The sequence below is a fragment of the Homalodisca vitripennis genome, unplaced genomic scaffold (assembly GCF_021130785.1).
Source record: "Homalodisca vitripennis isolate AUS2020 unplaced genomic scaffold, UT_GWSS_2.1 ScUCBcl_5339;HRSCAF=12020, whole genome shotgun sequence".
In the NCBI taxonomy this organism is placed as follows: Eukaryota; Metazoa; Arthropoda; class Insecta; order Hemiptera; family Cicadellidae; genus Homalodisca; species Homalodisca vitripennis.
The window spans coordinates 26,136-39,343 of record NW_025781465.1 but is presented as its reverse complement, the minus strand read 5'-3'; the positions used below and the strand labels follow the sequence as shown (position 1 = coordinate 39,343).

The 13,208-nt window shown below is 33.6% G+C and overlaps 2 protein-coding genes across 2 annotated transcripts; both read right to left on the bottom strand.

Annotated features, from left to right (window-relative positions):
• Window positions 1-709: 709 nt before the first annotated feature.
• LOC124373339 lies at window positions 710-1,421 on the bottom strand (the record flags this gene model as incomplete). The annotated part of the gene is made up of 1 exon (XM_046831720.1): window positions 710-1,421. A coding segment is annotated over exon 1 (612 nt), but the record flags the coding sequence as incomplete, so codon positions are not given.
• On the bottom strand, window positions 1,422-10,027 carry LOC124373338 (the record flags this gene model as incomplete). Its single annotated transcript, XM_046831719.1, has 4 exons — window positions 9,763-10,027; window positions 2,226-2,366; window positions 1,523-1,700; window positions 1,422-1,440 (listed from the first exon to the last, which is right to left on the bottom strand). Coding segments are annotated over exons 2-4 (330 nt in total), but the record flags the coding sequence as incomplete, so codon positions are not given.
• Between the last annotated feature and the right edge of the window lie 3,181 nt (window positions 10,028-13,208).

The window sequence follows — 13,208 nt, the reverse complement described above, 5'->3', positions numbered from 1 at the left end:
AAATGAAACTATGTGGTAGAAGAAAATCACTGATAGTAGAGGAAATGTTTACAGAGTCAAAAACAACCAATAGAACTTAGTTCTATTTGTATAACTAACCAATAGATCACAGTATATGATACATATAATTACAGCTATGTTTTTAACATTATTTTAGAACATTGTAATATACTAAATCAGGTATAAATTTACACTTACCTAGTAAAAGTCTCGGCAATTTTCATGTTTTTGATGCAAGGTTCACAGAAACTAAACTAAAACACTGTACTCTCAAATAATGACAATAGCAGCTTATGATGTGTGGAGGAAACTAGAGAAGAGAGCCACTAACTGCTTAAGTCAAAACTGTCATCTACTTTTAAACTTCAAAAAATAAAATCGTGGTGTGTGTCAAAAACGATCCAATGGGCATAAATTGGTTATATCCATATTACAACCAAACAAAATACTTGCATTATCATTAAGATACTATTTCTTGCTTTACTTACAGTACAGAAGAAAATAATATAATGTAAGTTAAAATAGAAAACTCAAATTACAATGAAATATAATACAATAAATCTTAATTACTATCTGAGTGAACTAATACAGAGGAAACATATTGAGTCTTTTCTTTAAAATGTTAAGACCCACGAAATATATTCCTCATCTTAAGATAATCAACCTTCCTATGTTATAATTTTTATATATAAAATAATTTTATACTTACAAACTTAATAAGTTTCTTTAGAATCCACAAAGTGTGTTCAAAACTATAATCTTTCTTTATAACCATATGAGCACAACCGTTACAGTACCCCTCATGGTAGTAGGAAGTGTTACCATTTGAATCAGAATGTTTCCAATAGAGTCTTGACAGAATTGATTCCATCTCATAAAAGTCCATGCTATCGAGAGAATCGGTAATTATATCTAATGTATAACAAAATAGAGTCTGGAAGTTTCCACTATAAAACTTATTGTCACAGAGCGCATAAACAATATTTGTTGCTTCTTTTAAACTTAACTGGTCTCTTCTGTTATTCAGAGCATTCACTAACAGCTGTGTGCTTCTCTCCATATTCTTTCTTTTAGACACAAATGACAAAAGTTCACTCAACTGGGACACATTGTCAAAATCACACTTAGTCTGAAGGTTGGCTTCAAAGACAATGGGCAATGCGATCTTCAATGCTTTCACAAGAGGAGTTGACTTGAAGTCTTTCATGACGAAGTCGAGGAATGTAATTTGCTGAAGGGTAAGATCATTAACCTGCTTAGACAATATCCCAAGAAGAATGTTCATGACCTTAGTGTCAGCCGGAACACCCAAATATCCCATGCACTTCAAAACTTCAATTAAATCATTTAGTTCGAGGTGGCGGATCTGTGATTTCAGCACTTCACACAGCTTCCGAAAGTCTTTGCTGTTTATCACTTGGCCGTTTTGATATTTGGGAACTGTAACAATCACAGAATGGTCAGTGAGAAAATGGTGATAAAAATACACAGAGACAAATGACAGTTTATTTGATTTCTGTACCTTTGAGCTTTCTGTAGGAGAAACAGAGACTTCAATGCTTGCACAACATGTTTACTGTTCATGATTGAATGGTGGCGACTGACAGCATTAAGTACTGCATTGCTATCTTTGGCTGAACGGACATTCTGAAGAAGTATATCCTGAGAACCTGCAGGCACTACTGGCTCTGGTACAATGTCTAACACAAAAAAGAAAATTATCAATATTGCAAAAATAATCTCTGTTTTTAAATTGTTTGGATTAAACACTAAGGCTGACTGAAGTATTTTGTATTCTACTATTGAAATTCCTGAGGGAAAGCAATTAAACTATAGTCCTAATCTGACCCTGTTGGACTGATATAGCAATAGAGTCCAGTAGAGTGGACGGACTTTTGGGGATGGATCAGAAATAGTTATAGAACTATCTATATATATTGTATGGGCAACAAATTTATAAACTAAACAGACAAACAACTGATACCTCTCAATAATTGTGACATGTTTGACGCTCCTGGCTTGTACAAGCGTAACTTTAAAGTAGTCGTCCTCACTTATTCCTTTATGGATTGCGTTGAAATATGTACTGTTTTTAGTACTTTTTTTATAACTATATTCAATTTTTTTGTTATTTGACTTTAATCATTAACCAAAGAAGCCATTTTGTTAATATTAAATAAAATAACACATATATTTAGACATAAAACTATTTAGGTTAACATTACCTCTAAATCGAACACTCAATGCAGCGCCTGTGTGAATAAAACATCCACCTTTCACCATTTGCAGCTGGCACAAGTTCTTGAGTCTTGTAAATCTCCCTATTGATCCTGTTAAAGTTGATACTGCCCCAAACATTTTTCTATCTATAAATAAAAACGAACAATTAAAAAATTGATTTTATAATTTTGAATACAAATTCAAATAAAAACATATGTGTTACGGGTTTGTGGAATCAGCACAGAAAGTATAATTCCAACCTGTTCACAAAATTTGTATCTGTAATTCACTTAAAAGTAGTGTTGCTCAATAATTTTGATGTACAAAATTTGTATATTTTGATTTATTGATAAATTCTTATTTCATTCTATTTAAAGATAGTATTATGCTACAACCACAAACTTTCAAATATAAAATTCAAAAAGTCAAATTTTATCTTTGAATTTTAAAGATCATGTCAATTTATTTTTTTTTTTTTTTTTTATTGACTTTTTTTGTTTTTAGTTTCTTAAACACTTAGATTACGCTTTAGAAACTCTTTACAGACATCTGCGACATTTTCATAAGGAGCTTAACTGCTGGAGAATCTAGATCAGGCATCATAAAATAATTAACAATGAGAGACACAAATATTTTAAAACTCCTGCTACTTTTGATTGGTTCACTTCTGGATTGTTTTCTTGAATTTTATACCTGCTGTTCTATGAAATTTGGGATGAATTAACTTTATTCAAATATATATATATATATATATATATATATATATATATATATATATATATATATTAGCATTTGTATATATATAGAAGGTGGCACATATGTCAGTTTCCTCAGAAGAGAAATTTAAAGGCATAGGTTAATTGAATAAAACATTTTAGGCGTGAAAACAAATTCACTATATGAAATTACTTACATATTACCATACAATGTTATAACAGTTGTTTGACATGTGCACCTTTATTTTGTATAGACGTCACACCACGACTGAGAACAGAATCACAAATTTTTAGCAATAAAGGTTTATCGTTATTAACAAATTCAAATGTATTTCTAATTAGGTTTCTGAGTTCGTCAAGATTTTGCGGTTTTGAAGCATACACAGTCTCTTTTATAATACCCCACAGTGAGCAATCACATGTGGTCAGGTCTGGCGAACGCGCAGGCCAGTTGATTTTACCACGGCGACCAATCCATTCATTAAATGTGTTATTTAAAAAATCTCGAACTTCGATACCGAAATGTGCTGGAGCACCCCACTACCTTGTTGCCAGATGAGCGAATGAAAATTGAAAACAAAATTGTTTCTGAGCTTGGGAACTACTACTTCTTGCAGCAACTGCAAGTAATTTTCTGAGTTAACATTTCCTTGAAGAAAATAGGACCAATCAGTGCAGTACTCAAAACACCTCCCCATACCATAACACCACGCACATTGAGTTCTGCTTGGATTTCGTTATGAGGAATTACATCTGACCAGTACATGTAGTTATGCTGATTAACGCGTCCATTTAGTTTGAAACATGCCTCATCACACCACAAAATTGATCGCAAGAAATTTGGATCAACCTCTTAGCGGATAATTATTCTCACAGAATTCTAATCACCTATCGGAATTATCATAGTGAAATGCTTGGAGTAAAGATGGACGGTAAGGCTTAAATTTTAATTGCATTAACATTCTTTCCACGCTTCTTCTTGATATTTCTAGTTGAGCAGATGCCTTACGAGTCAATTTACTGGGACTGGCTACAAAAGCTTGAGCAACCGACTGCAGGTTTTTTTCGTTGTAAATTGATCGTGGGCGACCACACTTCGGGGCACTTAAAACCCTTCCTGTCTTTTCAAATTTCTTATTTAACTTCTGCATATACTGTTGAGTGGGTATCGCGACACCTGGATATTTACACTAAATTTTTCAATTATTATAGCAGTATTTTTATTATGCTTCCACCACAACTGAAGGATATAAACTCGTTGTTGGGTTGTAAACATTTTAAAAACACAAACAAGCACATAACAGACGCAAAAAGCGTCACTTTACACTAGCCACTGGAATAGAGAACAATGAACTTACTCCATGTTGCTGCCAACTCAACATTGTTACCGACCTATCGGAACAAAATACCCAATTTATGGGGAAACTGACATATGCGCCACCCTGTATATAATGTATCATAAAAGACCGCTAATATGATACTAAAAATATGGGCTTATTTCAGTAATTATTATTTCTACAGTGTATTCAGTTTTTAAACACTTATATTATTACAAACTAATAACACGTAAATAAAATATTATTACTTTACAATCGTATTTTACACATTTCTATTGATTATATTAATTATTTACCAATAAAATTGAAGATATTGGTATAAAAATTGAGTGAAAATACCTTCAATGTCGTTCAATATATTGATAACACTACATATCGAGGTACTCTGGTATCGCATATTGGAATTGGCCCATTTCTACGCACTCAATGTTTAGATAGTCAAAAGCAGCTAATCATTAAGTAAATGTAACATATATTTGTAAATAAATATTTTAATATAAGAAGTTGTACGCCTTATAACTGAAGTGACACTGTTTATGTAAAGTGAGCATAGAAGGGATTCCAGCGCAGCCCTGTTGGAATTCCAGCATACTAGATTTTGAGTCCAAAACATTTTCTTCCCTTCCTTCATATATTACTGATGTCCAGTGAATACTCTAATCAATTAAAACAAACCATTGCAGAAACTATACTTCTTTAATTTGGTAAAGAGAAGAGAGTTGAACATGTAGTTGAAGGCTCTAGAAAAGTGAAATGATATTAAAATGGTCACTATGCTCAGATTACGTTGGACAATCTGACAAGGGAGAGTACCAATCAGAAATACCCCTAGCCATAAATGTATAGGCTTCTGTGCACTCTGTACTTCTGGTATAAAAAGAAAAACATACCTCAAGGTAAATTCAAGCTCAGATCAAGGAAGTGCTCATAAAGGCTGAACTTATCTTTTTATTATCTATAACAAAAATACCCGCAGACATAGTGGGGGAGGGGGGGTAGGTATATACCTAGATATATCACGTAATAACAAATGGTAAATATGGGGAGAGGATTACTACGTTAGTTTCATTTTAAATTTTTAATCATTATTTTTAGCTGATTTCGTCATTTGACACCTTCTTTGTCATAAATGTAATTAAAAACATGCACTATGTAAAATATTAAAAAATTGTAGTTGATATAGTAATTGTTCAGAATTACCCGATATCCTATCTCGCTTCCTGAGAACTTAATGTCAAACCAAAAGCTAACCACCCCATCTGAGGGCGTACTGATTAAGATGTTCTCCCTTTTGGAAGAAATCGTCAAAAAATTCAAGTAGGTCTTGTATAATAATACCATTATATCTTACCTAATATCCAAACCAAACAGGCCTATATCATATTCTGTTAGGCTGTAAAACACTTTCTCTACTGTTAAATAACTTAAAATCTGAAAATGCTTTAAGATCTGTAAACATGGCCTTCAAAAATATATGCAGTATAAATATTAACGACCGTATGTATATACAGACATTTTTACTCTGGCAACTTTACAATATTTTTTGTTTTTAAAAAACAAATTCTTAAAAATTAAATGAAAAACTGACAGATAACAATTACATTCAGAATATTTTTCTATCTCATAAAAGGCGCTAGTAGTTAAACAAGCTAACAGTGGTGCCTCCGGTCATCTGATTGCATCGAATGAAATACATCCCTCGAGATAGTATCAATCAGTACAATATAAAAATCCAGAAGGCTAATCACTAATCCTAAGAGCTAAAAATATCACAAATCCACCTTTAAACATATCATTCTATGTAGCAGTGCAAAGGCTGACAATGGCCGCTACTGTAGAAGTGTATAACAATTTTTTATTTGTACAACGAAGTAAAGTAATACAACACGTCTTTTCTGTCCATTCTGATACAATAATAAGTAGTATGCTTTAAAGTGAGAGAGAGAGAGAGAGAATATCTTTATTTTGCACTCATGACACTAATTTTTAAATAGAATATGCAGAAAAACATCACTCACTACCACCACAAAGGAAATAAACCATGACTATTTCTGTAAATGACTACACGACTAAATCTAACAAATCACGAAAAGGAAAGTCAAGAAAGAATTTACACAATAGGTAACAGGACCAAAATAACAAAGAAAAATGCTCCATAATGGAGGTAAAAAAACTATGTGCTACAGTATAATAAGAGGCTACCACCACAATAGAATCATATTTATTATTATCTAAAGTATAGAAACAAAAATGGTGACACGAATTACGTTATATAAAAACTATCTATGTTGTGTATCTATAAAAGATTCATACAATAGCTTTTTCTCTGGTTTTCCGCGTTGCAAAGTTATCAATAATGTTTTTGTAATTTAATTTTAAAGTAATGTCGTTTTGGGTGCACAGCAATAATAAGCCATTAAACTTTTCATCAACCATCGACGATCTAATTTCTGACTTCACTCTTTTCAAAGCTGAAAAGCTACGTTCAGCTGTGCAGTTCGTCACAGGTAAGGTTAGAAATATCATGAGAGCGACCTCCAAATTGGGGAATGTGTTCTCTAATCTTTTTGATTTTATGTAGGCGTGCATTTCTTTGATCTTAAAAAGGTTTTCCAAAACCATGAGTTGTTTGATATGGTTACATTCCTGGGCAGAGTCTTGCCCATCAATATCGTTCTTGTACACTTCTCCTAACAGTTTAGCTTCACAAGCCACCTCTTTGGAATTTTTTTTTTTCTAAATTTTGTAAAATCTTAAATCTTGTAACTAGATTTTTATAGGCCTCCCTTCTTTTGTTGAGCTTGCGAAGCAATGTTGTCAACAATGGCAATAAACACCCCAGAGCGAAATCTTTCTCAAGGAGATGTTTCTTCCATGCTTCTGTCCTTCTTTTCATCGGGCAATATCTTTCTTTTTCTTACTTTGTCGTATACACCTTCTTCTTTTTCTCTAAGTTTCAATGCTTTCGAAATCATCAAATAAATCTCTTTTTTCACTCAAAAACAAGGATAGTGTTTTCAAGTTCCTTTTGTAGCACCAAATAGGTCTAAATCTTGATTTTGATGAGTCTTACTTGTTTTATCAACTCTCTCGAGAATTTCGTCCCAGATAACATGGTTTGGAAATGTCCAAGTGTTTTTAGAAACCCAGCGGCTGTGCATTGTGCTTCAAGAGCATCTTTTAATTCATGTTCACTTATTTTTAAAGCTCGAAGGGCGTCTGCCCTAGCAAACCATCTTGTGGCACTCAGGGGTTTTACAACTAGCTTTTTCTGATCTTTCTTTAATTTTCCTTCATTACTCTTTTCAATATGACTTTTTAGGATGTTCCACCTGTAAGTGGATGCCGAGAAAAAAGCATACAGCACTTGTACGAATGTAAAATATATTGTAATTTGGACACGCCTTCTCGGCAGCAAAACACCCACCAAGCTTTAGTGAGTGAGCTGCACATGGTACATAGTCAGCAAGATCATTTTTGCTTTTAATCCTTGCCTGAAGACTTGAGTATATGCCCGACGTGATTAATGCATTGTCATAACTTTCAAAACTTCCAGATTTGTGGTATACACTTGGTAAGAGTTGTATCAGGCGTTCGTTGGCGCAAGCATTGGTCAATGAAACATACCAAAGTACTACAGCCAATTGGTCTGTGTGCAACACTTCAGGTGTGGAGCCTATAATTAAAGAGCTTGCTTGATTTCATTTAAGATTTGTTTCAGTACTTCTTTGCTCATAATCTCAATAAATTCACTGCAAATGTCAGACGAAAGGTATGATACACTACCTTTGCCTTTGTTACCACGTGTTGCTATGTGTTGGGCGAGAAATGGATCAAATTCACTTATCAGCTCAAGACAGCCTAGAAAAAGTCTGTTTGATGTAGATCAAAACACTTGATTATCACCTCTAAATGGGAGACCTCTACTTGACAAACATTGTACAACAGACACAACTCTTGTTAATCAATATTTCACTTCTTCCTAGTATTGGCTTTCAATTTGTTTGTTGACATTAGATGTGATCTTTTTTCTCAAAACAAATTTCAAAACATTAGCCCTCTAGTCGTCAGATTTTTCATGTTCCTCAGCTATGCAAAGAAATTTTCCAATCATTAAACTCTTTGCTAAAAGATGTGGATTTGTCCTCTGGTTGAAACATAAAGCAGAATTAACAAAATACCTGCAGTGTTGATTATGTGTAAATAAGGGCTGGCACACAACCACACATGACACGTCAGGTACAGCACGGAGCGCTGGGTGCGACTGTGATCTGGGTCAGATGTCAGCTTTCGGCAATGGCGAAATAAATTATGCATGCAGATACAACCACGACAATGTTTTCTCCATTATTTTGTGCCCCCTAAAAATGCCAATTGCCTAGTGCCCTAGGCACGTGCATACCATGCTTACATTCGGTAAAACGGGCCTGGCCAAACTATGAGTAAACTTCACTTGGAAGGAGAAATTGTGGCCAAAATAGGGAAAAACAGAAAAAAGTTACGAAAACTTAAATTATCTTCAGATGAAAATAGTAGACCAACTATGCCACTCCAATTCTGCATAAATATTGACAACCCTATTATCCTCTCCACCAAAAAGTAGCCTGCCAATACAGAGTAATCTAACTGCCGATTATAGGGTTAAAAACTTATTTTGTTACAAAAGCTTGCAAAATAGTACTAGGATTTTAGTTGATACATTCACATTGCAATAAATCACTGGAATTGTGTAAGGTACGTAAAGCGGACCCGGTTTTTATATCGAAATTGGCAAACGATATTACTTAATCATAACCATTGATATAATCAATCAATACTGATTAATTATTTTGCACTATTAACTTAAATAATCATATCAACAGCTGTAAACACTTTCAAATAATACACATAGGGTAATATTTCAATTTTACATAAGTAATTTTAATTAGGTATTAAAAATGGCAGTCACTTATAGAAAACTGCACGAAATTGCTTTGAAAGATGAAAGACATGTTTTTCGTGGCTTCAACATGTTGAATTCGTACTGAAAAACCCATTATGTGAAATTTGTGGGAAAGAAACAACTGTAACTGTGATACGAGCAAATATAGCCTAGTCGTCCTCAGTTTTCCTAACTTTTGTCATAATAATTTGTTTGATCACTGTAAATATTAAATTCATAAATTTTAATTTAAAACATGATTGATATTGAGGAATATAGATACTTTTATATTGATTTATAATCTAGGATGTGAGATGCGAATATTAGGTATCGATGACTACATTCTTGTCCACTTATCGTACTCTACCCCTGGAATGTTTGGGAAATATTTAAAAAGATTAGCTGGAATTGAAAAGTTTCCCTTGACTAACCTACTAGGACTGGAATGTTTCAACTTTTTACAGATTTGGTTCTATGTGAAGCATAGAAAATTAAAAGTATTTTTTTATTGAATTGGATTCCTGTAATCTTATTATTTACAATCAAAATTACAGTTGGGCAGTCTCACCTTGGATAAGAGTTTTCGCAACTTTACTCAGATATATGTATTAAAATTTAAACTTTTCTTACATATGGAATAAAACTAATTTAATCCCCTAAAACTTTCAACGTACACATCAAATCTAATAATAATAATAAAACAAACAGATAATATAACGATGCCAAACATTGAACGAATAAAGATTTAACCTCAAACATTATATCGTTCGTATTGGCAATATCAACTTTTCTATTCACAACTCAGCCAATGTTCAGCTGAATGTAAACATGTGAACTAAAAACCGAATGGATGCAATCATTGCAATGCTTTGTTCCTCCTTTTTTTTTTTTACAAGTATTTTTTCTACAGTGAACCCCAGCTGTGCTGTTTCAGTGTTGTGTCCCTTTTTTTTAATTTAAAATGTAGTTTTTTTACCCAATTAGTGGTTAAAACTATATAAAACAGTTCTTAAAACATTTTTGTTCATAATTTACATAAAAATGTTTAGATTTTTTTCGTAATCTTTTTTTTTTTCCAGTACTTTTCCTACAACTAACCTTACCCGTTAACTTTAAATTGTTTTCAGTGTTTGTTTTACTATTAGTAGTTTTTCAAGTGAGAAGGTAATGGACAACTTAAAATTTGCCCCTTCAAACAACTCAAACTGTTTGGATTTTGATACCATAACTAATGATCACAATTATTGTTCTAATAAGCAAACAATGAACATCATTTCAGGAAAAACTATTTCTAATGACGATGTCAATAATCAAAACGAGTGGCAAATCGAAACAACTAGAAACAAAAGACATTTTGTCAACAGCCAACGTTTCAGATGTTAAGAAACCTTGTAGACCTACAGAGTACGTTGCAAAAAACTGCTAGACCTATTGAATTGCACATCAGATTTGAAATGCTGAGTAACGCCAACCTAGGCTCTGAAGAAGAAACGATGAATGACGACAAATGTAGGACGAAGGTGAGGCCTCCACCTATATTTGTCCCCAACATTGTCAACATAAGTAAAATGATGGTAAACATTGAACAAGTAATTAAAAATAAGAGTCATATTCATTTAAATGCATAGCTAGAGATAAAGTAAAAATTAACACTGATACTATTGAAGCCTACCGCGCATTAGTCAAACATTTACATTTAACTAACATGAAAGTAAACTTCCATACATACCAAATAAAGGGTGACAGAGCTTATAGAGTAGTGCTTAAGAATATGCACTTCTCTACGGAACCCCAGGAAATTAAAACAGCTATAGAAGCTTATAACCCACAAAGTTTAGGAATGTGTCGAACCTTAGAAGTAGCAAATCTAAAGATCCACTGTCAATTTTTTTTTGTAGACTTAGAGCCAGCATCAAACAACAAAGACATTTTTTAAAATTGAATTCCTACTAAATGCCAAAATTGTGTTTGAGCCCCCTTACAAACGTAATGATGTGGTGCAGTGCAAAAAGTGTCAAAGATATGGGCACACAAAGGCTTACTGCTGGTACCAAAACCGCTGTGTAAAATGCGGCTCAGATCATGATACTAGCAGCTGTAATAAAATCTGTAAATGTTCCTCCCAAATGTGTATTATGTGGTGGTGAGCACCCAGCCAACTATAAAAGGTTGCTCTATTTACAAAGATATTAAGAAAAAGGCTTTTCCACCTCTAAGACCAGCGTTAAAAAAAGACACTCCTCCTCCAGTGCAAGATCGAGAAGTAGATAGACCTATATCTCTTCGTACTCAAAATTCAACAGGTAATCAGTCTCAACCAGTATCACCAACCTTATCTTATGCTAGAGTGGCATCAGGTCAATCAAATGTAGAAGCAAATCACAATCTGAATCAAATAATTGATGGATTTTTTAAATATAGTTCGAAATGATGATGTCTCAACAAGCCCAGCAAATAGGTACATTGATTAACCTATTGACAACTGTCATATCAAAACTAAAATGAATAGATTTTATAGGATTGGACTCTGGAATGCCAATGGCTTGGCCCGACATGGCCAAGATATTCAACTTTTTATTTCAATACACAAAATAGATATTATGTTAATTTCTGAGACCCCACTTTACAAACTTAAATTTTTTCAAAAACCCAAATTTTACTTTTTATTCTACAAACCACCCTGACAATACGGCGCATGGAGGTAGCGCTGTGCTAATCAGAAAACAAATAAAACATTATGAATTACCTAGATTTCAAGAAGATCATATTCAAGCTACAAGCATAGTGGTTGAGGACTGGATGGGACCACTTACATTTTCTGGTGTTTACTGTCCCCCGAGGCACAAATATTACCAAACTTCAATTCAACGAATTTTTCGAAACTTTAGGGCCTCGTTTTGTAGCAGGTGGTGACTTTAATTGCCAAACATGTCATGTGGGGTTCAAAGGTTGATTAACCCTAGAGGTAGAAATTTGTTAAATTGCATGAATGACAATCACTTGAGTTACGTATCTACAGGGGAACCAACCTATTGGCCTTCAGATCCCAACAAAATTCCAGATCTTCTTGATTTCTTTGTTACGGGAGGTATTTCTCCTAACTATATGGAGGCTGTTTCATCTCTTGATTTGTCGTCCGATCACTCTCCGGTCATCCTATCAATAAGTTCATCATTCGTATTGAAAGAAAAGGCACCGTCCTTATCGAATAAAGGCACAAACTGGGTGAAGTTTCGTGAAACGTTAAATGACAGTTTAAGTCTTAATATATCACTTAAAACAAGAGAGGAAATAGACAACGCTGTGGAAATTTTTAATTATACTGTTCAGAAATCTGCTTGGAGTGCAACGCCTGAACTTAATAATACAACGTGTGGCAATATCAATTACCCAATATATATTAAGCAGCACATTGCTCAAAAACGTCGCTTACGAGGAATATGGCAAACTTCTAGAAATGTAAGAGATAAAACAATGTTTAACAGAGCATCAAGACAGTTAAAGATTTTGCTTAAAAACTTAAAAAACATATGGTTTCAAGAATTCACTTCAAATCTCTCCCCAACTGAAGCAACAGACTATTCTTTATGGAAAGTAACAAAAAGCACAAAGAAACCGCAAGTGCCCATTCCTCCAATATCTAAACCAGATGGTTCTTGGGCGAAAAGTAACAGAGAGAAAACTGATTTGTTTGCTGCATATTTTAGTAATGTTTTCAAACCATACCCTGTAGATAACAACTTTGATAATAGACATGTTGTAAGGGAGTTTCTTGATTCACCTAACCAACTCTCACTACCTATTGGCTCTTTTAAACCATCTGAAATATATGATGAGATTAAAAATCTTAATCCCAAAAAGGCCCCTGGTTATGAGTTAATAACAGGTAAGATACTACAAGAGCTTCCTAGGAAAGCCATATTCTTTCTTACCTTCGTATTTAATGCTATTTTGAGGCTTGAATACTTCCCATCACAATGGAAGGTGGCTCAAGTTATTGTTGTTCCTAAGCCA